Source organism: Periplaneta americana, chromosome 13 (genome assembly GCF_040183065.1).
Source record: "Periplaneta americana isolate PAMFEO1 chromosome 13, P.americana_PAMFEO1_priV1, whole genome shotgun sequence".
Lineage (NCBI taxonomy): Eukaryota > Metazoa > Arthropoda > Insecta > Blattodea > Blattidae > Periplaneta > Periplaneta americana.
In genome coordinates, this window is record NC_091129.1 from 33,177,885 (window position 1) to 33,201,682 (window position 23,798).

The window sequence follows — 23,798 nt, forward strand, 5'->3', positions numbered from 1 at the left end:
TTACTGTTTATAACTACGAATTAGGAAATGTAAACATGAGCGTGTTAAGTTCTCCGTTATAAATGTTTCTATTGAAGGAAGGCGTTACAGAATTGAAGGAATCAAAATAATTGCTATAGAACCCGTGTTACTCCGCAGCATTCATTTGCACAAGCTTTTTTTTTTTTTTTTTTTTTCGTATGAAATATGCAATGCGCCAGCCTCTTGGTTCTATTTCAACCTTCAAGACTTTCAAGACTTTTCGGCATAGTGTGACATACAGTAAATTTGTCCATGTGTGAATATAGGCTCTGGTAAATAATTGCCTATTTCATCTAATATCTAATGTCTTGAGCTTTATTAATCGTTATGCAAAAACTAAATATATTGGAATTTGCATTCTTTTGAACGAAAATGGCAAAGAAAAATCTTATGACCTTACGTCAATACGAGGAAATAGTATTATTTCGCCAACATTTATGCCATAATAATGACCATATCTAAACTATTATCACACATATTAAAAACTTTAAGTCGAGTGCCATTCAACAGACTTGTGAAACTTTAAGATTTCTCAATAACAACACAATAAAATCTTCTTTCATTTGTAATATGTGAAACGGCAACCCACTCGTATCTAGGCTATCTAGGAATTCAGTTGGAAACTACTTATGTTCGTTCTGACCTTCAATAATTTAATTATTCACACTGATGTAACTGCTCGAGCTTTTGGAATAAGTTACAAAACTATTACCATTCATCAGAGACCTGCACAACGGCCCAGCCCATGGGCTGCTTCCGCACTGCACCGCACTGGGCTTCACAGTCTCGTACGAAAAAAGTCCGTGACGTCACCGCACTGGTCGGACAGGTTTTGTGCGGTGGATTGGTATCAAGGCATCGAGCTCAAGTCTCCTTTTCTATCAGTTACTTATTAATTGAGTTTGCGCGGTTCGATCATCTATCAGCCACTGTTTCAAACATATATTTTTTTTTTTAGTTTTTTTATTTCTGTTTTTCAAGATGAGTCCAAATAATTGTGCATCGCAAGAAAATGCAGTCTCTGTGATGAATGTTTTCCGGGCTGAGATGCCGTGGTCTACTGTTAGACTGGTAGAATAGTAGACCACGGCATCTCAGCCTTCATCAAAGACACCGGCCGTGTAAGCACACGTTCTAAAATGCAGTCTTCTCTAGAGAAAAAGTAGTGAAGGAGAAAATCGCTGCTAGAGAGTTTAAAACAAGAGTCGGTTAGGAAATTAAAAAATTACCATTAGAATAATTTTTAAATCTGTGTTCGACGGCAGTGGAAAATAATTCAATTTTGTACGTTGTCCGGTATGTATGCTGTAACTGTGGGAAACTGTATGCTCATGCCATACGCGAAGTGAAATCACAACCAGTATGCTCAAGCGGAAAAGCAGTAGAATGCAACCAACTGGTGAGTTGATGTCAGTGCAGAGTTGAGCAGTGTGGTGGGCTACCGTGGGTTTCGAAGGCCAGTGCGATGGGCTAGGAAGCGGCCACGTCAGGCGATGTTGGTACTGGGTGAGCTGGGCTGCTGACGCGTGCGGGCTGGCAGTGCTAAGCTGTGGGCTACCGTGCATTACTCTGCCATTAATTTCGTTACAATGTTCACTTATAGTTCTTAATGAGCTATTTTTGAAAAAAGAATGTTATGTTTTATTTAACGACGCTCGCAACTGCAGAGGTTATATCAGCGTCTCCGGATGTGCCGGAATTTTGTCCCGCAGGAGTTCTTTTACATGCCAGTAAATCTACTGACATGAGCCTGTCGCATTTAAGCACACTTAAATACCATCGACCTGGCCCGGGATCGAACCCGCAACCTTGGGCATAGAAGGCAGCGCTATACCAACTCGCCAACCAGGTCGACTTGAAAAAAGAATGATACATCATTCAGTGTGACAACTTCATTTCAGTATACTGTAGTTCAGTGATATAACTTTAAAAAATTATGGAGGTTGGTAAATCTAACCAAGTCTAGTCTTTCGTGATCAACATGGGGGCGTCCACACCTGTGGAGTAACGGTCAGCGCGTCTGGCTGCGAAACCAGGTGGCCCGGGTTCGAATCCCGGTCGGGGCAAGTTACCTGGTTGAGGTTTTTTCCGGGGTTTTCCCTCAACCCAATACGAGCAAATGCTGGATAACTTTCGGTGCTGGACCCCAGGCTCATTTCACCGGCATATCATTCAGACGCTAAATGACCTTGATGTTGATACAGCGTCGTAAAATAACACAATAAAATAAAAATAAAAAACATGGAAGCAGAGCGGGTAGAAGAGAAAGTGACGTTACTTCCTCTGGTTCAGTGGTTCGTCGCCGAGTGGCGCTAGCCCTGTTTTCCGTGCCCAGTTTCAGGATCGCTATTCAAGTGAATGCAAAATGCTTTTGAAAATAACCTATTAGATAAGAATATATTGTAGAGTACTTAGTTATAACATTTTACTTAATTAAAAATGTAATATTACTACATTAACAAATTGTGAGTTATATAACACAACCCTGAATAGTAAATATAATAATTAACCTAAAAATGGAACGTTGTGCCGGCTTCAGCCAGAAATACGCAAGAAAAAGTACAGCATCGCAAAACTGAACATTTTTATGGCATTATAAAGTACGCATTGACACGAAATTATCATTTTTATACACAAGAAAGAATGTAATATAATAAAGGAGACACTTTATCACTTTATTTTCACCAATAGTTTTTATCTACTATTTAGTCATTAGTTGCAATTGTATCAAGTTTATACGTAATTCAGGGGAACAAAAAATATTACGTGCCACTTAGACTCGTAAATTAAGCTTCGATATTATATCTATGCTAATGTAAGTTTTGATCTTTTGAAATACCTAGGTTATTTTGTGTTTTGTAAAATTAAAACAATTTGGTAGCGCTGTCTTAAGTAGTTGTATGCTACTTATTGGAGAATATTAAATTAAGGACTTTTCCATGAGATCTATTACTTTCTCATGTGCTCGATTAGAAATCTCTTAGACCTATGATGTGGAAACGTAATAAACAACTGTAATAAAATTGTAAACCAGATTAATTTCTAGCCTAGATGCAAAGTAGAATTATACTGTACTTTTGTTGTCGAAATAACTTTTACGTTAATTACGACTAAAGTGCTATTATTAAAAATAAAATAATTAATAATTAAACATGCATATTTAATGAAGTAGAAGCTAGGTGCTTGGATTCAATTAGGAGTTCACAATTAGCACTTTAATACAGCACATTTTTTAACCGGCACATAGATTGAAAAATGTTCAGATGTATGTAGAAAGTCTATGGTAATCATCACAAGATAATCATTTTCTAATTCCAGAATGTTGCTCTGGAGGATCCTAGTTATTTTTTTTCTATCAGAATATATTTAAATCTATTATCCCACAAGAATATATTTCGCTAGTGCTCTGAATGGTCACTCTAAATAATTCAAGGGGGGTTCTTTCTTAGGCAAACGTGTTCTTTATATTGTCAATTACGTGTCATATATTTTCTAAAATCGTGTAATGCTTGAATCCTTTGTACAGGGCAGACGAGGGAGTCTTTGAGTTCAGCGTATCTGCAAGGTCGTTCATTCACCTTTGAATTCTTTTGTATTTTCACTTTCCTCGAACCCATCATAGTTTATGACTCTAAAAAATGTATCGATTTTGAAAAACCCATAATAACAGCTGAAATGCTGGTCTGAAGTTCATTCACTGGAAGGAATTACGGTCAATGTAACTAGATATAATTTTGGGCATTCAGGTGTGGAGTAATGGCACATAAATGCATACAAGCGCATGATTAGCTAAGGTGTTCTTCTGATTTTTGCGTGTCACATCCAATTATTTTTTACTCGGATATTTAACGATGCTGTATCAACTGCTGGGTTATTTAGCGTCAGTGGATTTGGTTATAGCCGGATGGTATTTGGTAAGGGTACATTGTTATGAGAAAGGATTGATGTCCTCTTCGTTGGATATTTTCTCTTTTTTTCTTTTTTTAAGATATCGAAGCAAGTTTGGGAAAATATGTGCTATGGCATACGGTTTTGGTCGCCAGTTCTTGCGTGGAAGTCCTACCTCTTAACTGGCAATAATAAATTTATCGGCTCTTACAATCAAAAGTCGCCCTCGGTAGCGCAGTTGGTATAGCGCTGGCTTTCTATGCTCGAGGTTGCGGGTTTGATCCAAGCCGAGATCGATGGCATTTAAGTAAGTTTAAATGCGACAGGCTCATGTCAGTAGATTTACTGGCATGTAAAAAAAACTCCTGTGGGACAAAATTCCGACACACTGGCGAAGGTGATATAACCTCTGCAGTTGCGAGCGTCGTTAAATAAATCATAATTAAAAAAATCGCAATCAAATCCGCAGAAAAATGGATATCACAGATATAAGAACGAGCATACAGTTTTCTGAGTTCGTGGAATTGCTCTACACCACTTCTGAAAAATGGTCTAGTCTATGGATGGATAAAAGAAACGTCTCTTCCTTACAAATTATACAGTATAATTGGATTTACATCAAGAACAAAACAATTAGGCTTATTACTACTCGCTCACATAAACGGCACAATAAAAATCACCCGAACACCACAAGAAATATCTTCTTAATTCGATAGCAGAACGAGTTCTACCTGCTCTGTCCACAGTATTAAGAGGAAAACTGCAATCTTAGAACGATCGCCACGCCAATGTTTCGCTCAGTTGTCGTGGTGACAATAGGGGGTTTAAAAGTCCCATTATACCCTTGCCGAGTTACCACACTTTCTATTCTAAACGCTCTGATGGGGGTATTCGCCATTATTAACTCGTAGTAAGAAGTTGAAAAAATCACATTTCTTTGGTTTCGCTCGCATACATTTACTAAATTTAAATATTTTAAATATTGGCCACAAAGGAGAGAACCGTGGGCCTATATGAAATTTTGGGCAATGGTTGCTCTTGATCCGTGAGGCACAAAGGCAATACCTGCCTGAATTCGCCTCCCAAAACTATAATTTTGCCTCCAAGTGACACATCATTATTCGTTATATCCTTCAGATGATTTGTACATATTAACGCAAGCATATTAGCCATAAATGTTTAATCGCAGATCATTAGCTTTGCTGAACAACATATGAAAAACCTCTTTGCTATTAGCTTTTACACCTGATGAAGAACATTCATGTAAATTTAGTGGTAATTTGAATCGACTGTGAGTCCTCAGAGTATATTATATTATACTATATTTCATACATGATTATGATTTAAGATTTATGTGCAGAGACCCGAAGTATAGTATAATATACCTGCATTTGTGCCCTAACTAACTTGCAGAATTTTTCATCATTTTTCCTCATGTCAGTGGCACACTTTTAAGTGTAGAATTATATTGAACTTCAAAAATAAAACAACAAATGTCTCAGGACTCAGAAGAATGATCTTGAGGTAGTAACAATGCTGCGATACCACTCTATGAAACAGTAATTAGGCCTACATTTAGCCCCAAATTTGTGCTATTGTGAATCAAACTTTGATAAACAAAGGTTTTCCCAGTGCCATCTGGGATACCAATAGAGTATGCATTACTGATATTTCCATAATTTTTATACAAAATTCATAATTTTAGTAATTATAGCGCATTGTTCTTATTTGCTTAGCCTGTCATCTGTCTTAAGCGATCCTCATTAATTTGTGGGAAGTTTACTGATATATCTTGCTGATATATTATTTTAATGTACCGAAGTACATTAAAATAATATGTATGATATGCGTAAATCACTTCGTGATTTAAGACGGCGCTTATTCCGTCGGATCCCGGCCAACTAGTCACTCATATCGAGTGCACCTCAGCACATGTGTGGACTTCGGTCCTGCATTCATAGACATCTATGACGTAGTGCAGAGGGCGGCCACTAGAGGGAACCCAAGAGTTGGAGCTTAATCTGAGACGATTCTAACCGGCGTCGGAGTTGTATCCGGTGTGGCTTAGTGGATAAATCATCAGCACGTAGAGCTGAAAACCCGGGTTCAAATCCCGGCGCCGGAGAGAATTTTTCTCCGTTCCATTACTCTTTCATCATATCTTGCTGAGGTAAAACCATCAGCAATGGTTGGCAAATCGAGAGGAAATATAGAAAGGCCGTAATGTATTAGAAATGTCTGTATGAGCGAACTGATAAACAATATTACCGTAGATAAGTGAGAACGAAGATAATCTTCTGATAATACTAGTAGCTTCGTACAATTATTGTCTCACAACGGCCGTACATTGCAATGGGCTTGAAAGATATACTATATGTAGGAAAACAGCCTAATTGTTTTCATATAAATTAGTTTTTATTTTCAGTCAATCACTTATCATGTTAAGATGGCAGAAATGGATTCTGTTACATCAGGATACAATAGCTATTAATATACGTCACGAATATTTTCGACTTACTTGCAAGTCACCTTCAGGTGATAGTTTACTAACAAACAAACATTTGAACATGGTGAAAAATATTTAAACACATCTATAAAAACACAAGTTCAGCCTGTCACTTCCTTCCGTACTCCATTCATAGAAATCTCAATAGCTCAGTCTACCATGTAACGCCAAGATGAGAAGGCCACATCGTCTGAAAACCTCCACTGTACACCTTTCGTGAGTATTAACCTTTAAAGCCCTTTTTAGGCTTTAATCACTTAACTTCTCTTCAAAATTCTTAGGATATCTTTTTGATTATTTTTTTTCAGATATTATGCCTCTCACCACGGCGAATAGACCGAGAGTTTCTTTCACATCCAGTCTTCCAATATATTGAACTTTGTAAAGAACAAGCCGTAGCCTTCAGTTTTACATGTTAATAATAATAATAATAATGATAATAATAATAATAATAATAATAATAATAATAATAATAATAATTTTAAACGATTTTAATTTTACAACTCAGGCACACTGCATGCCTTTTTAATACATTGTATAAATTATAATTATATCCACTGGAAGGCTTTCTATCTGAATGTTAATTTAATACCATCTACGCCATTTAACCACTTTAAGAAAAGTATGCATGGTTAGACTATTTATTTGTGTTTTATAGATGTGTTTAAATATTTTTCACCATGTTCAAATGTTTGTTTGTTAGTAAACTATGACTTGAAAGTAAGTCGAAAATATTCGTGACGTATATTAATATTGTATCCTGATGTAACAGAATCCATTTCTGCCATCTTAACATGTTAAGTGATTGACTGAAAATAAAAACTAATTTATATGATATTATTTCACAAACTTATCTGAACTCAATATGACTTTTAAAAAAAACTAATTGTTTTCGTTTCAACTCTCGCGTTTTACTGAAAGTCACATTATTGTCATGTCACCACAGTGATCTAGTGGCTAGAATGCTGGACTTATAAGACTTATAAATAATCTTATGGACCCGAGTTCGATCCCTGGCGTATTCCCAATTTATAACTTCTCTTGGGCAAGCCTGTGATTCAGGTAAAACCGGGGGTTTTCTTTGGAAGCTCCGATTGGTCTGTGGCATCCCAACAAATCTCCATCATCATCTCATCGCGCGTGTAGCGTAGACCAATTTCCTATGGCGCACCCTGGGCAACGACTCTGTGGGTAAATTGGTCTCCATAACTGACTTCATATCGGTAAATGACGTATATTAAGTACCTATAATTAGTTTAAAAAATCATTCTCATTGAGGATAAGCTTATCTGAATTCGACGAAGTCGCATGTCGTTGTTTAAACATTTCTTGTTTAGTTCTTTTCGTTTTTCTACCTAGACCCATCTTAATTATCATTAAAGCACTGTCGCAAATTGTCTTTCACTGTTTATATATTTATAATTTTCCTTTCACATCATCACATCATTTACTTATATGTAAAATAACAAACTTGCACAAAATCCTACTTAGTTTTAGAGAATTGTCTATATTAACCAGTCAGATTTTAGCGCTCAATGCCTTCTATGTATAATAATGTAGGTTGTACCAATTTACAAAGCTTTCTCCACAACAATGCATAAAAACAAAATAAAACCTATTAATTCAGTTTTATTAGTATTTTATTAAGATTTTGGCATAGGTAATCTGTTCACTTTTCATTTAAACTTAAATATCTTGAGATATAATGAAGCTACGATAATGTACATGGCCTATAATACTCTGGCCATTACACATTATCTATTGAGCCCAAATTGACCAAATCAAGCAAATATTGGACTCAATGGATAATGCGTAACGTCCCGAGTCTTTCAAGCCCAAGTACGTTATGGTAGCTTCGTTAGATTTCGATAAATTTCACGTTAAGTATAAGATGAACATATTTTCCAATTATTTTGCTATATATATTATATAAAATTAATTGATTTCACTGATATTTGGATAGTATAATAAAAGTAAGAAATTGCTATCAAGAATGTTAGAAACAGAAATAAACGGAAAGTGTGCTGTTTCAGGTTACGTTGGAAGATGGAAGCACCAAAACGACAACGACGAAGTTTACGACGTCGGCGTCGCCGCACGAAAACAACGTGTTCGTGGTGGAGGTGCAGCAAGGCGGAGTTCCGCGTAGCGGCGACTGCTTCCGGGGCGACGCAGAAGTTTACCCAAAGCTGTCGTCATCTGCGGTGAGCTCCCAAGAAGACATCGACGAGGAGGACGGCAGCAGGAGGTCTTCCAGCCAGAGGGCGCAGGTCCACCGACCGCCGGATATCGACGTGGACGAAGTTTCGGACGAGGACGACCTCGAGGACGGAGACGACGAGGAGGAGGACGACGACACGGCGGATCGCAAAGCGAACCGCGAAGGGGCGGCTGACGACGGACAGGACGGGAGCACGAACACCGGACTCTCACAGTCGGATCTTAGCATATCATCTTCAGGTTCCAACAACCCGAGCTACCGCTACGGCAACCAAGTCGGATACGAAGGAGGACATTTCGGGTATCCTCAGTATATCGGTTACTCTGCTAGTGACGAGAAAGTTGAAAGGACCGTCGGCGGTGGCGGTAGGTCAGCGGCGCCGAAGAGGAACGCGCCGGTCGCCATAGTGATGAAGAGGGCGTCGTCTGTGACTGAAGCGAACGAGAAGCCGGCCAGCAACCAGATTCGAGGACGCTACAGCATCGATGTGACGCCGGCGAGCACACGTCTGCTGTCGGACATGCAGGCCATCGAGCGGCACCGTCTGCAGGAGGAGCGGCTGCAGGAAGAGCAGCGCCAGCTGGGCAACGGCACCGTCAAGGCGGTTGCCAACGGCGACGCCACGCCGTCACCCATAGAGGAGAAGGAGGAGGAGAAGCAGACCGACGAGGACGCCAACTCCAAGCCGGCGGTGGAAGCCGATAAACAGGACGCCAATGACGACAAGGTCGACGACGAGTCGGCGGCAAAGAAGAGGGCTTCGCTGCCCATCATCACCCCCGAGCTGTACACGCAGTTCAAGCAGACCACGAAGAGCCTGATCCTGGACAAGACGGCGAGACCGGGTCTGTCTCCCAAGTTCGAGAAGTTTCGTAACGAGAACTCTCCGCTGGACGAGACCGAGAAAGACGTGAATAACGACGCGCCGCAGGGCCCGGAGACGGCGCCGGCCAAGTCGCAGGAGTACGAGAACGAGGCGTTCATTCCGTCGGACCAGATAGCGAGTTAATGCGAAGACGAGCGCTCTGGGCCGCACAGCCAAGTAACATGATATTGCTTACATTTACGGGTAAATTTGGACTTAATTTTAAGATAAAAAATAGAAGAAATAGACTAAAAAGCACTAAATTTGAACAATTATCTAATTTATAATGTCACATAGGACATAAAATCATATTTGGAACGTATTCAAGGAGATGGTACCCCCAAATATAACAGATTGCAGTCGTAAAAACCGATTCACGACCAATAAAAGTACGATGAAATCAAATTTTAATTTTTTTGTGACATCTCGATCAATTGAGTGTGTTGCTTGCACAGTGGTACAGTTATGAGAGGAAAGACGAACATTTGATCTCTTGCTAGTTGGGTGTGTAGTGATTACGTTTTGACAGCGAGAAACAGAATGAACTTCTAGTCACATTATTTGTTATACTGAATCAAACTACAGTTACATCCGGCAAAATCTAGGACATTAGCTGAGTTCGTAGTATCCACAAAGCGTTGACGTGAAAATCAAAATATATAAAAATATTGGTATACTTTTTCTAAAGTTTTGTTCCTACCTAGGTGGTTATACAAGTCGATAAAACTGCCTATTGTATTATTTGAGTTAAATATCGGTGTGGTTTGCTTGTCTAACCAAGGAATTTGAACTTGATTGCTATTCGTTTTCATATGTCAATTCAAAAATGTCTAAACTTTAAAAACTTTTAAGGCATAAAAAGTGTGAAATTCAAATGGGTTTGCTCACTGTCTGAATGGACTATAAGGGGGCAATTGATACGAGACTAGGCTCAGAATATGAGTTGAGTAATGTGTGCTGAGGAGAGGGTGTCTCTCAAGTGATAACACAACATTCTGGGGAAGTTTCAGTAAATATGTACTGCTCGACATAGTAATTATTCATATTTCTCACCTACAGGCAGTAAATACGCACAAATTCTACGGGTGGAACTTAGATTTATCGTCCCCTTGTGTCCGTTTCTGCAGTGATCAGAAGTGATTGCATGTAGTTAGTGCTTAAAAGTGTGGAATGTGGCAGACGTCAATGAAGTCTATTTAGTAATTAATTTAATTCTGTCATTTCAGTTACCATCAGCATCCTCATTACCAATATCGTACACTTCTTTGGCCCTCTCCATTCTCACTCATGAGAATTTTTCACCAACCCTAGGCATTCAGAAGCAACAGGATTTCTTATAATGTTATCGCTGAAGACAATACAAAACAAACACAAGGAAAGGGTTACATATCATGGCTGAGAACCAGTCTGTTCTATGTACAAATTTTTATAGGAAAGAAATCTGTGTTTCATTGTGTTCCAGTTCTTGTCTGCATACATGAATCGAAGAAAATTGTAAATATTCCTCTCCATAAGGTTGCTATGAAGCTATTCCAAATTGTTCCATGAAGCTTTGAATGTCAGGAGCTTAAAATAGATCTCCTGAAAAAAAAAATGTAAAATGGACTTGAAACAGTCTGGTTCTGAGACATCAACATACAGTCCCAACGGAAAGGATATAATTTATATGACATTAATATAAAAATATGTTAAACTACAGACCTGGGCACTAGAATGAGATAGTGTGGTCGGCACCACGCTACGATCGCCTTTTACCCCGGGAACAAACCCGGTACTCAATTTGATAGGAGGCTGAGTGAACCTCGGGACCATTCTGGAAGATTGGCAACAAGAAAATCCCGTCACCATCCGGGATCGAACTCCGGACATTCCAGTCCGTAGCCAGTTGTTTTAACAAGAAAATATTATAATAATTAGAGCTAGGACGTTGGAACCAAAACTGTTAAGTTGTGTGAGCTTGGGCTATATCTCTACCGAGTGAAAAGTAATAGAGCGTTTCTCGGTGTCAGTGAAGCAGAACGACAAACATGTACAGCCGGGTGGTAACCAAACATGTGCTCCAATCGTCCAAGCCTTAGAACAAGAAAATAATATTAAAAATAATAATTTTAAATTTCGTAACTCCCAATCTAAATTAATTTACCCATACATATAAAAACACAGTTCTACAAAGTATACAATTATGATTATAGCCTCATTATAACAAATAACAATGCACATTTCATTTTATCAAAAGAAATACTCCTTTTACGTTCGGAAAAAAAAAAAACAATATTTGTACTCTGAAAATATTCGTTCTATGTCACAAGATGTTATTGGAGCAAATCTGAAATATGATATAGGATATCGTACTATCATCAGGTGAACAACTATTTTGTGAATCTAATACTGTATTTCGTATGTGGCACATAATATTAAACCCGTAATTGTTTTCAAGAAAATATTTTCGTTTCTATTGTAATAGCAGCTAGGAAGTTCGTATCGTAATTTATTCTGATGTTGAACTTGGACTGTAATGCAACCGAATGCATAGCAGCACAAGACGTCAAAATTTTCAACGAAGAATAATCCGGGAAAAAATAAATGTGTTACACACTCCTGTTTGCATAATTATTTATGAATAACAAATGCGTTCACTTTTTGGAATCATGCATAATGTTCACATTACGTAAATAATACAATAATAACAGAATAGCTTACTTTGTTCAGAACCTAAAATATTAATATAAATTAACAATATTCTTCAAACTATTCACGGCTCTACACAGCTCCACAGAATGCCACTGTGCGTTGTTTATGTGAACATACTGTGTACTTATCATCTGTAGCGACTGTAGCAGGGCGAGGCGTGGGTGACATCTATACTGTTCTCCAACCAAGAGATCAACCGTGAAAGGAATGTGCTTACTATTGCGTCATCTATTGGAACGAAGTAGATAGATAATATTACCAGTATAACGTCAGTTTAAAAAACATGCGCTCTCCTGCATATTTTATTTCCTGTATGGAGGGATTAAAAGACCTAGGGCCGTATTCATAGACATTTTAACGCGGGCTTTCAGTGGATTATCAGCGTTTTTCGTATTCATAAACCAGTGTTAGCGATAGGATATGATTTGAATTCTGTACTAATAACCAGTGGATAGCCGGGGCTAGCTTAGTACGCTCGTAGCGCGTGCTGCGAAATGTCTATGAATAGCTCCCCAAGAGATTAACAGTGATCTAATTTTGTAACTAGGGTATATAAATATGTGTGCATCAATGTTATGGTTTGTGCTGTGAGAGCTAGCCAATAGAGATACGAGTACCCACGTGTGTGATCTTATGACATCTTATGACATCAACATTCATTCACAGCATTACCCCGCTTCGTCTCATTCCGCAAAGACTTTCTCGTGGTTGGAGTACAGTATTCCTCGCTGTACTCAACTAAAATCTACTGCTTTGGTACGAACTTCCAAGCTCTGATTATGTTATACAAATATTAATTATGCATCATGGGCTACAGACCTAATCTACGCTACCTCAAAACACACAAATAAAATTGAAATAGCCTCTCTGGCGATAGTAGACCTATGTGTTGTATAGTCTCCAAGAATAAATGGTGGGGTTTTTATGAAATTACTGTGAAATACTGTTTTGAATTATGTGTAATGGAATGAAAGTACTTTTATTTAATTCAGTAACCCAAAGAGCTTTCCGAACAACATTAGTAATTTTTCAATGTACGCACCATTAACAGCAAGACACACGTCATAACGATATTCGATTTCAGAACACAATCTGGCAAGGACTTCTGGTGCAACGCTTGCAATATTTCTTGCCTGTTTCTTTCCTTGAGTACTACAAGATTCGGAATGTTTTCACTATAAACCTTATTTTTCACAACTCTAACGGGGTAAAAACAGGACTTTTATAGACCACGAGATGAGTGCATTTCTGCCAACTCACTGCTCTGGAAATCGACGATTTAACTCTTCTTGCACATGATTCGAAATGTGGAGCGGTGCTCTATCTTGTTGAAAGATGCTCTGAAAACCACCGTCTTCTGCTTACTCGATTTGAAGAAACAAATACATGTCCATATACGCCGGGGACGGGGAACTCGCATTGTAAACAGAGCAGTAGCACGAGCACCTACATACAACAGCAAATTAAGGTAGCGGGAGAGGCTAAGTTCTTTGAGAAAATTTGTTCCCCGCAGCTGATATATGCAGTGTGGTTGATGTTGGTTTCAGCAAAGAAAAGTTCCCCAATAAACTAGTTGTGCATTAGACCGCACCAATCTTTGACCTTAGGAGAATCTTTTATGCGTTTCTGGTTGATTTTTAATGTAGGCACCTATTTATTTCAGCACTTATATACGAAAAATTTAACAATACTAACTTTATTATAACAATAATGGAAAGCGAAAAACACATGAACGCAATTGTTTATAATTTAGGGTTACTGAATTAACGAGAGAAATGATAAATGAAACAACAATTAGGTCTATTACTCTATTATGTCTAGATTAGTTTTAGATCAAAAGAATGTCAAAATACCTCGAGCTTTCAAAACGAACTCTTACAGTATTGATAGCATTTGCAAACTCGTATTTATGAAAAATAAGTTTGCAGTCTATGATTTCCATCAAAACAAAAGCGAGAAACCTCCTTGAAATTGTAAATGATGCAATTGTGTGCATACTGAATATAGAGCGAAGATTTCAGAAGCTACTTTCTCAAAAACAGACACATTTATAGAATTAAATATTTTTTAATTTAGCTACAACTACTGAAACTTTATTTTATGTTTATGTTTCTGAATACAACATAAATGTGTTAATAAGGCATTTTTGTTTTATTTTCTAAATCATCTCGCAACACCCCTCCTCAGGATTAACTCGATTTCTAGGAGTAACACGTAATTTTCATTGTCTTAAAAGTAATAATGTCTCCTGGTCTATGGGCAATGAATAAATTTAATTAATTATTCATTAGCCATATGAAGGTGGTTGTCATAAGGTAACGCGCGGTAGAGTCGTGTTTGAGACGTAGCGCTGCAAGCCCTAAGTTCGCAGGTTCGATCCCGATGTTGTAATGAATTTTCTCCATTGATCTATTGCCGTGACCTCACTGGTTGTGGGATTCACTGAGCCTTTAACAGAAATGTGTACTAGGAATTTTGGGGACAAAGACGACCAGCGAGGGAACTGACACCCCTACTGCTACTCAGTGCCGATTATCTCGTGATGTGGGAGCCTTAACATTCCTCCAATGTATAGGCATTTTGGAGACTAATTGGATAGCTTTTTCTCTCTTTTGTAGTTATAAAAGTTAAATCGTATCTTAATCAGTTGCCGGCATCTTAACAAAGGGATAATGAGTCTTAGAAGGATGGACTTAGCACCAATGGCTCAGATTTCCTTCTAGACCTTCCACTATCATTTATATTTCACCATTATTTCTTCTTGATCATAATATTATCTCCTCAACAAACTGCGGTATTTGAAAAGGATGTTGAAGACAGATTCTTTTCACTGAAAAGTAAAATCAAAATTAGTTAAAAGAGCAAAAATAAATAGAATAATTGAAGAGTTCAGAGCCATAGTGGGCCAAGCGCCATTTATTAAAAACGGAGAAAACAAGAGATAAAATTAAGTGATTACCATAATTTAACGAAACATTATAGCAAGTAAGATAAAGTATGCATATTAAAATTAAATGATATGTCAATTTTAATTAAACTATGGTATTTACTTAACTTTAACCCTTGCTTTCTCCGTTTTTAATAAATGGCGCTTGGCCCGCTATGGCTCTGAACCCTTCAATTAATATATCTTGTACACTTAATTTAACATTTGACATTAAATTACAATAATTGAAAAATTTCATAAATAAGATTATGAAGATACAAATAAAACATATCTTCACTCTTTTCATTTACATTTCATACTAGACAACGATTCTTATTTGGAAGCTGGGAAATTTATTCTCAAAATATTCAATATTATTAATAATACATTTATGATATGAGAGAGTAACTGGGATTTTATTCACGAGTGGAATATTTAACGTCGAAGGTGATAATTTCCACGAGTGCATGGATAATATGTTTAATCTCGTGAGACATACAATATTTTATCCAACGCCTCTTAATATTGTATATTTGTAACAAATAGCGTAATAATTTAGTACTAATATTTAATAATATATAAAGTTATCTTTTATATTCATGTTACTGTTGCCAGTTTTGTTTTGACTTGTCTTATGTTTGTAATGGTCAACAAGAAAATAAAATTTGATTTTGAATTTGAATTTGAAAAGCGAGTGGCTGAAAGTCGCAGTGACAACGAGTGACTAGATAACAAAAGTGAAAATATCCACTCGTTCTTAGCAACGAAAGACGGAAATGAAATGTAACTTTATATATTTCATAGAGAAAGAGCAATTTTATTAAGAGATGTGGCATAAAATGTACTATTTGTCGATTTAAAAAATAAATCTTCTGTAGTATCAATTAGTACATCCATCCTAAACCCAGTATAATATTCTTGACGACTGCCATATTATTCACACACTGTTAAACGAAGTTATTTATGGGCATAAAACTAAAATTTAATTATATTTAAAGAAGCCAGGAAAATCATAATATGGATTATATTACCCTGTATACCGGAACAATTACTAGTATTCAGAGGGTATATAATTTGCAAGACCACCAAGAGATGTCTCTGTCAGTTAAGCTGTTCTGATTGAAGTAAAGGTCTCGTCGTATTTGTGAGACAACCGTTACAGGATACGAACATTCTGAAGTGAATGGAGTATTAGGTAAGAATCTAATAGAACAATTAAGTAATCTATATTAACATTCACATGAAATGAAATTGAGGACCAACTTCAGTTCTATTCATTCCTCATCCATTCGTGTGCCTGTGTGTGAGCGCGTATGTGAATTCGATTGTCAACCCATCTTTAAAAAAAAAAAAGAAACTGTAAACAGAGCTGTCCCGAAAAATGCATAATATGTTCGTATTACATTCAAACATTATGAAATGGTACTGTTCGTATTATATACTAATCTTGCGTTTGCAATTTAATTATTTTACGTTAAGTCTTTTAACCGTGATTTAAGTTGAAATATAATATGCTTTATGGTACATTGGTTCAAACCTCAACTTTTAAGTACTTACATTTGTTAACATATAATTCTTTCTGCACAATTCATAATATTATATTCTTTCATAATAATTTGTTAACGATATGTTAAAGAATTGAGTGAATGTTACATATGTCCCGCCCTCTATAGGAGAATAGACCAGTTTTACACTAATCCTAAACATTTAGTATAACTTGTTGCTTGTGTAGGCAGTCTTTTACATTAGATTTGCGAAAATTGGTTTGTAGCGTAACATTGGCGGTGATAAAAGTGTGAAATATTCGGGTGAGACGAGGGTCAATGTAGAGTATCCACCGCCCACTGAACGAATATTGGTTAAACGAGCGTTGAGCGACTTCCGCCGATTTTGGAATAGACACCGATGCACTTAGGTTAGGTTAGGTTAGGTTAGTTTAGGCTTTTATTATCTCGTCAAGATGTTTAGGATTAGTGTAAAACTGGCCTATGTCTCCTATAGTGGGCGGGACATAAGTAACATTCACCAAAATCACACTCAATCGCTTTCACCTTCATCTTGACGGGATAATAAAAGCCTAAACTAACCTAACCTAAGTGCGTCGGTGTCTATTCCAAAATCGGCGGAAGTCGCTCAACGCTCTTTTAACCAATAATCGTTCAGTGGGCGGTGGATACTCTACATTGACCAAGAAGGAATATAAAAGTGATAATTTCAGTCGTTAAAGGAGTCCCGAAAGTAAAACATTATTATATGAAATCGTAATATAAAATAATTGGATCAAATTCGTTATAGAAAATCGGTGGTGAGTTTACGACAATTTATGTTGGCTAGATTGGAGAAGGGATGATGGCATTGATTGAATAGTAATTATCAGGGCTAGGGATGTGGAGTACTATAAAGTAATGGTGAAATATTGTATATACAGCCAAAGTTGTTGTGAAATTGAATCGAGCACTATCAAGCAGGAGTAGAGTTCAGTCAATGAAAATTACACTCACTTGTTGCAAAATTATTTCAGAACCGGCACAGTAATAGCTTCGCCAGAGCATAAACAACTAAACAGTGCAGTTGTGTTCAAGTATGTCAGTCAGCAGTTCGTGCACATTTCTTGCAGAGATATGCCGAAAAATAGAACAAGTACAGTGTATACAAAATTAAGAACACGTATTTCAGAATTTGATGGTTTGTTTATTATTTAAAACAATAAAGTATTCTGCTAATTTTGTAAACGTCATATGACAGTTCTAGGAGTTTAACGTAAAGTGCCATGTAAATACTATTAAACACAAACGTGCTTATGGTGACAAACTGAATTCTGAGACTCGATTTACACTGCCTCGGCTGGTGCGCGATCCGTCAATTCGTGCAAAATTCTCCTCCCCCCGCGTATCGCTAGATGACGTCACCCGCTCCAACTCAAGGTTATGGTGGATACATTGATTTTTCGTCTGTCAATCACCTTATACTTCATTTTGATTTTGTAGGCGCGACAAAACTCGTCTGAAAATGTATCGGTCGACGTTCTAGGATCGCATCCTAGTACTGGACCGAACTTATACATATATTCACTCAACACAGTAGACATAGCACACTTAATGAAATTTCAAATGTATTAGCCAACACATATCCTAATGACGTCATTGAAGATATACATTTAAGTGGCGTGCCTAATTTCAAGTATACTGCAATTGTGTCAGCCAACGTGGAACGCAGTTTTTCCATGTGTGAGCCCAAATTTTTTTCTTTCATGTAACAGAGTGTCGTTCTCAAAGGAAAATTTGAAAATGATAGTCACTGTGTACTATAAAAAATCACACAAGGGTTATAAGGTTTATTTTTCTTAATATTTAATGTGTAATATTGTAAATTTGCGATGTCGAGAAAGTATAGGAATATGTATCTCTGTCTCTTTTTTTTTAAAGGCATCAGTCAATTGATATATATTTTGGGAAACCAACAAAAACTATATTGAGAAGTTTAAAAGCAATAATTGTATTTTTTCTGATTGTTAATAATGTAAGTATGTGATATTTTGAAAAGAGTTTTTAATGTATAAATCATTTATTTTTCAATAATATCCTTAATTTTCACACGATGGAAATAAGTAACAAGTTCTTTAAAAAAAAAAGAAACAAACAAACAAATGGATTCAATTATTTAGTTCGAAATTAAATATATGTGTGTGTGTGCGTGCGTGCGTGCCACTATATTTATTTAAGCTATGTAATACATTCATTTTGTTCTCAAATAATTTTGTAATAAGTTGAGTGTAATTTTCGATGACTGCACTGTACTTCTGCTTTGTCAAAGCAGTAACTCGGTTCCAGTTCACTTAACCTTGGGCTACACTCGTATATACTACGATTCATCATTACCATATAGTACTCCAAATCCCTGTATCATTCTCCCTTCGTCTGCTTGTATTGTTTACATCGCCTATCAGACATTATGAAACGGAGTATAGTTGTTTTATAATAATAAATAATAATCCGTAGCGCTACAGCCCGTGAAGGGCCTAGACCGATCAACCGGCTGCTGGTCTTACGCCCACATGCCGAAGTAGTGGTGGACGATCATCCAACCAGAATGGAGGTATCGTGTGGTTAGCACGATGATCCCCCAGCCGTTATAGCTGGTATTCGCAACCGAATTTCGCTACCTATCGTAGCTCCCCAAGTGCATCACGATGCTGGGTGGGTACCGGTCCCATACACTGGCCGAAATTTCATGAGAAGATTTCTTCCACCATGAGGACTCGAACCAGCGCGCATTCCGTAACGCGAGTCCTAGGCAGAATGCCTTAGATCACGACGCCACGCCAGTTGTTCTATAGAATTACCAAAATAAATATCGTCATAATATCCATGGTTTTCTTATCAATGGATACTACTGTTGCACAGTTAAAAGAAAATAATAGCTTCTTCGAAGGGCTTTCCTGTGAACCGATCGGCATTAAAAATCTGAATTTAGCACAATATTAGCCGAATGGCTAGTGCACAAGATCTCTAAACTCAAGAGCTATCTAAAAACCTCGTTGATCCCAGGGGTAATTCACATTGGAGAAAATTAGTGTTGTAGTAGGTTTCTTTGGATTATTACAAATTATTTTACACCTGTCTAATTGTAAGTAAATATTTTAATTTCCTAGCTTATCCATCACTGTGGGCATAGACCTTTCTGAACACCTACTAGACCACATATGACTCAGCTGTGTGTGTTCTAGTTTCTTATTCTTCTCTCTAGTGACAGCCTCTCTAGATCTATTTCGATAAGTATCTCGACTGGTAGAGCTCGCGCCAGCGTTTTTGGCGTGTGTCCTAGATATATATTGCCCAATTTGTGAACATATTACTAGTGCAGCTGAGAACGGTACCACTTCCTATACACGTCACATCAGCCATTTGTCAAACACAGTTGTCAGACTGACTGCGGCAAATGTAAAACACTTGCGTTTAACGTTCCCATAGCATTTTTCACACGCCAAAAACGGTTACGCGGACTGTATTTCAGAATATATCAGATGTTCTACAAAAATTGATGCTTGCCGTACGGCTATTCCAATTTTATCGATATTGAACTACTAAAATTAAGATTAATGCAGCTTCGAATTCGTTTCTATTATATTTATATTGTCATGACCAGGGAGCGAAACTTGTTGCTCGATGAAGCAGGTTTGCTGTTACTTTTCTGTAGCTACGGGGTCTGTTTACTTGCGCGTGAGTTGTCATGGTCAGTGATGGAGAATGATAGAGCATATTCGGAATCTCAGCGCTGAGCAATCTCATGGCATCATGGTGTTCCGAATTTCAGCAATGACGTCAGCGATGCTCCACCGATGTCGCACGAGTTCCATCAGCGAACATGTCAACGGACCAGTTATTACTACTGGTCCAAGAAATAAATTGTTTATGCTCTCTTTTCTTTGAGCGATATGGCAGAACGGAAATTTCGCAAAATTTTGCTAGCGTAGCACAGACAACAACTTGTACAGCCGCCATGACAGCCATCGAACCTTCCAGTAGTTTTGTTCCTATTTCACTGCAGCGTGACGTCATTGTTGTCTACCAGTCCGGTGAGATTCGGAATACGCTGATAGGCAAAGACTACATATCTCCGCGTAATTGCATGAAGTGTAGAGTGAACATAGTAATTTCTAATAATGTAGAGGAGTCGATTAGGCAAATTAATTAACCATTTCAGTTTGGATTTACAGACTGAAATGCAAGAATTATTTAAGCATGTCAATAAACTAGGGATTCAGAAGGTTGAAAAATACGAGTTACATGATTCATTTTCATTGTTTGTAAATTTAAATGACTTATTTAACCCAGCAAATATTGTACAGACAAGTTTTGATAATGTTAATGCACTCACAGAAAGGGTTAAAACAATGATTTCCTTCAAGGATATAAAAAGTACTGATTGCAGTGTAGCATTTCTCACTTTGAAAGAAATAGTTTTGAAACAATCTCCAACACTTTCAATGTTAAAGTTGACGTGATTGAGGCATTACGAGCTCTCATGTTGAATCACCCTGAATTTACACCTGCTATGTTGAAATGTGTCAGGGTTCCATGTGCATCTTTTGAATAAATTGATGTATGAAACCCTTTGTATCATTATTTTGACACCGAATGCGTAATATAGGGTTATTTTCCACGTAAAAATCTCTTTGCAATTTACACGAAATTATTGCGATTACCTTACAACTAATTAGCGATAAAATGAGAAATATAATATTTTTATCACGGTTTCTATCGAAGTTAATACGGAATTCTGTGGTCTCTAGCCAATGATGTAAGTTACTCGTCGCAGTTAATAAAGCGTCGTAAAATAACCAATTAAAAAAGTTACTCGTAAAGAAGTAAATATTCAGACCTGTGGAGTAACTGTTAGCGCGTCTGGCCGCGAAACCAGGTGGCCCGGGTTCGATTCCCGGTCGGGGAAAGTTATCTGGTTGAGGTTTTTTACGGGATTTTCCCTCAACCCAATATGAGCAAATGCTGGGTAACTTTCGGTGCTGGACCTCGGACTCATTTCACCGACATTATCACCTTCATCTCATTCAGACGCTAAATAACCTAAGATGTTGATGAAACGTCGTAAAATAACCTACTAAAATAAAAAAATAAATAAAGCAAGTAAATAGCGTACAACTAAGACACAGTGGTTCAATGGGACACGACCCACGCCACTTTATATTGTACTTAGTAGAGGGACTCTAGAACACAGTTAACCTGAAACCGCTTGCGTCTCTCCCATCGGGCAACAAGTTTCGCTATGCGGTCATGACCAATTAGTTTTCTCCTTGTCTATTTGAAATACCATTCGCTCGTTGTAAACCAAAATATGAAGAGTCTAATGGTGGAAATATCAACATCACGAAGCTCAATACGTAGTAAATATGCATTCACAGATAGTTGCTAACCACTAGGATCGTTAATATCGCCTCATTACAGACAATGCGAAATAGTACCTGTACAGTCTATTGTTCCTAGCACCCTCACAACTCAAGCTTCGTGACTGTATATACTAGACTGTGATACTATCAAAGTTAGACAGCTCCATTTTTTTTTTTTTTTTTTTTTTTGCAATTTCCAGATATTGATTGTTTCTCCTATAATTTTGTGTACTGAATGCGATATTGGAACTGTTTAGGTTCAAAAATGGACAGATCATAGCGAAAATAGCACTTAATTGTGCGTTTTAAAATCAAAATGTAGACAACTCCATTGTGGCTTGGTTTCAAATTAGGAGAATTCCTTCAGTAACCAATGAAAAGCCCAAATTCGTACCACCTTTCTCATCACGCATCGCGAATCTAACATGGCTGATTATTTACATAATCGGTTTGTGGATGAATAAGTACTATTTTACGTAAATTTGCTTTGAAACCGAGTTAGAAGAAACTTAGATTCAAAAGTAGACAATTCCACTTTAAATATGACTTCATTTGTTTTCAAAAACAAACAACTCCATGACTTAGTTTCAAGATGGACAACTCCATTTTTTAAACTTAAATTCCGACCTGAATATTAATTTTAATCACATTTTGAGACTGAAAAAATATTTCTATGACCCATGAGAATGTTTAAAACAGATGTACGTATAACGATGGCATTGGTTTCCAAGAATCTAGTTTTTCGCCTCTCCTGTAAAAAGCAAAAGTGGAGTTGTCCAACTTTGATACCAAGCTCCTCATGTACTGTTGCTACACATCACTCTCCGTATTACTAGTATTTCATAAACGGTAAACAGTTTTACTCCTTAATTATAGATTTATTAATTTGTCAGACAGAATAATATCTATAATATTGACAATTAATATTTGAGGAGAAAAATTCCGGTGCTGTGGATTGAATTCGGCGTAGCTCAGTGGTCAGAGCGCTTGGCACGTAGAACCAAGGACTCGGGTTCGATCCCCGGCGCCGGAACGAATTTTTCTCCTCAAATATTGAAAGTTTTACGCCTAGTTTAAGACACATTTTAAAACTACAAGCTTCGCCTGCACCTACGTTCTATTTTGAAGCTAGTAATTTAATCTTGCTATACGGAATATATTTTAAAGCGGAAATATTCAAGCAGAGCACTGAGTTTTGCAGTTAATTGGCTTACAAATCAGTTTAATTTGTTCTAAGGGACAGCTCTGTAATTGAAAATAATGAAAAATCCCGTCCTTCTGAGTATGTTGAGTGCAATACTATGATACGTTGTAGCATAAATGATGACCAATTGTAACCCTTGTAATCTAGTCTACTGATATGAATGTAACCCCAAACTGAAATTTGGGAGATAATGGATACAGCTTAGAATTCTGTGTTATGTGTTATCTATGACTTAATACATAATTGCCACTTTAGTTTTGTTGCCTCCTGGACAAATTTATGCTTTAACTATTTTAATCATATCAATAATTAAAAATTCAGACTAGCATAATAAATTAGGCTACATTAATGTAGTAACGGTATTGTATATGAAATCACAATTGAATTTCTGATTTTATAAAAGTACTTATTATGTTACAGTTATCACTAGAGCTGAGAATTGCATGCCGTTACATTGCGCTTCATGCGCCTCTGACTTTAGGTACCGGTACGTAACTAAGTTGGGGTGGGGGATTTCAGTGTGTTTCGTTCAGCAGTGAACTTCAGTTGATCGGTTACATTACGACCGAATA

The 23,798-nt window shown here is 37.2% G+C and overlaps 1 protein-coding gene and 1 non-coding gene across 4 annotated transcripts in view; both read left to right on the top strand.

Moving 5' to 3' along the window:
• Window positions 1-11,699, top strand: part of LOC138711789 (transcriptional regulator ATRX homolog) — a 649,273-nt gene extending 637,574 nt beyond the window's left edge. For 2 of the 3 annotated variants that reach the window (XM_069842999.1, XM_069843000.1), the window contains one exon: window positions 8,449-11,699. In XM_069842999.1, coding sequence (XP_069699100.1) covers window positions 8,449-9,645 — 1,197 coding nt within the window. In that variant the 3' untranslated portion in view covers window positions 9,646-11,699. The remainder of the gene's footprint in view (window positions 1-8,448) is intronic. The other variant, XM_069843001.1, reaches the window with a different exon arrangement.
• An 11,283-nt stretch (window positions 11,700-22,982) lies between these two features.
• On the top strand, window positions 22,983-23,055 carry TRNAT-CGU (transfer RNA threonine (anticodon CGU)). The gene has a single exon. It is a non-coding gene; the product is annotated as a tRNA-Thr (tRNA).
• Window positions 23,056-23,798: the final 743 nt, after the last annotated feature.